General features: G+C 60.2%; 1 protein-coding gene across 9 annotated transcripts in view; it reads left to right on the forward strand.

Moving 5' to 3' along the window:
- Window positions 1–1,190, forward strand: part of PTK2 (protein tyrosine kinase 2) — a 100,459-nt gene that overhangs the window by 95,989 nt on the left and 3,280 nt on the right. For 7 of the 9 annotated variants that reach the window (XM_015561492.1, XM_015561465.1, XM_015561471.1 and 4 more), the window contains one exon: window positions 770–778. The exons of the other annotated variants lie outside the window; for them this stretch is intronic. In XM_015561492.1, coding sequence (XP_015416978.1) covers window positions 770–778 — 9 coding nt within the window. The remainder of the gene's footprint in view (window positions 1–769; window positions 779–1,190) is intronic. 9 annotated transcript variants of the gene reach the window in all.

Genomic DNA, 1,190 nt, shown 5'->3' on the forward strand with positions numbered 1-1,190 from the left:
GCCTGCGGCTCCTCAGGAGCCCCTTCACCTCATCCCGGCCACACGGTCCCACCCTCCCAGGGCCCCGCAGGGTACTGCCGCCCCGGGGGACCCCCTCGTGCCCCCACAGCACAGGGCAGACAGGGGGCTGAGACGTGCAGAATCCTGAACAGCCTGGGCTCTGCTTCGGACAGTTGTGAGGAGGGGACAGGGCCCACTTCCTGTCAGCTTTCCTGGGGTTGCCTGCTTCCGGCTGCAGGGAAAAACATTAAGTCAACTGACGAGTGCAAGGAACCGAACCATAAGACTTGCTTCAAAAGAAGGGTTTCTGTTTTTGTTTTTAAAATAGGCTCCTAACGTCTTCAAGCCCAGCCCGGTCCGCGAGTGCACTGCGGGGCTGGGCTCGGGGCAGGGGTGCGGTTACTCTGAGTCACTCGGAGGCCCAGGTGGCTCGGGTCCCAAGCAGCCTGCTCCCCGCTTCTTGAAGGCCCTGATTCTTTTGGTTCCGGCACAGCTGACAGGTTTTCCTTCTCGGGCTGTGCATGTTGTTTCCACGATTATTTTGTGGAAACAGGCGTGTGCATGGCAGACCCCCTGACTGCGGTGCCTGGGCGGTGCCGTGGCTCTGCCCGGACGCAGCCTCTGAGAGCCGGCCGACGGGCTCCTGCTCCCCTGCTGGCCCGCTCGTGTGTTTACGGGGTTTGTCTGCTGCCTGTATTAATACTGTTTTTCTTTTTTCCCTCTCTCTGATAATCCCTCTAACCTTTCCTCACCTTCCGTTCAACAATAGCCGTGGAGGGTAAGCACATCCTGTCTGTGTGTCTGTCCAGCTCTGTAGCACACCCAGCGCCCTGCATGGGACTGGACCAGAAATCGGGGGGTCTAGGGGGCTTGTGCTTGGTTCATATCAGCAACAGCATTTGTAGTTCCCAGAGCGAGAGACAGGAGTCCCGCTGCAGGGTTGGACTACGGTCCTTTTCCGTCTCAAGCCCAGATGGGGACCCTGAGTTCCAGGCTCCCTGGGCAGAGGCGGCCCGAGGGCTCAGAAAGGGCGCCTCGTGCTGCAGCCGAGCCCATGCAGCAGAGTCTCGGGCCCAGACTTGTGCTGAATTGAGTCTCTGGAGAGACGCGGAGCTGTGCTGTGGGGCCCAGGGCAGCGTTTACTGTTAAAGACCCTGGGAGATTCCCCAGAGGCCTGTGTAGCTCGGTGC

The sequence above is a fragment of the Myotis davidii genome, unplaced genomic scaffold, assembly GCF_000327345.1.
Source record: "Myotis davidii unplaced genomic scaffold, ASM32734v1 scaffold30, whole genome shotgun sequence".
NCBI classification, from domain to species: domain Eukaryota; kingdom Metazoa; phylum Chordata; class Mammalia; order Chiroptera; family Vespertilionidae; genus Myotis; species Myotis davidii.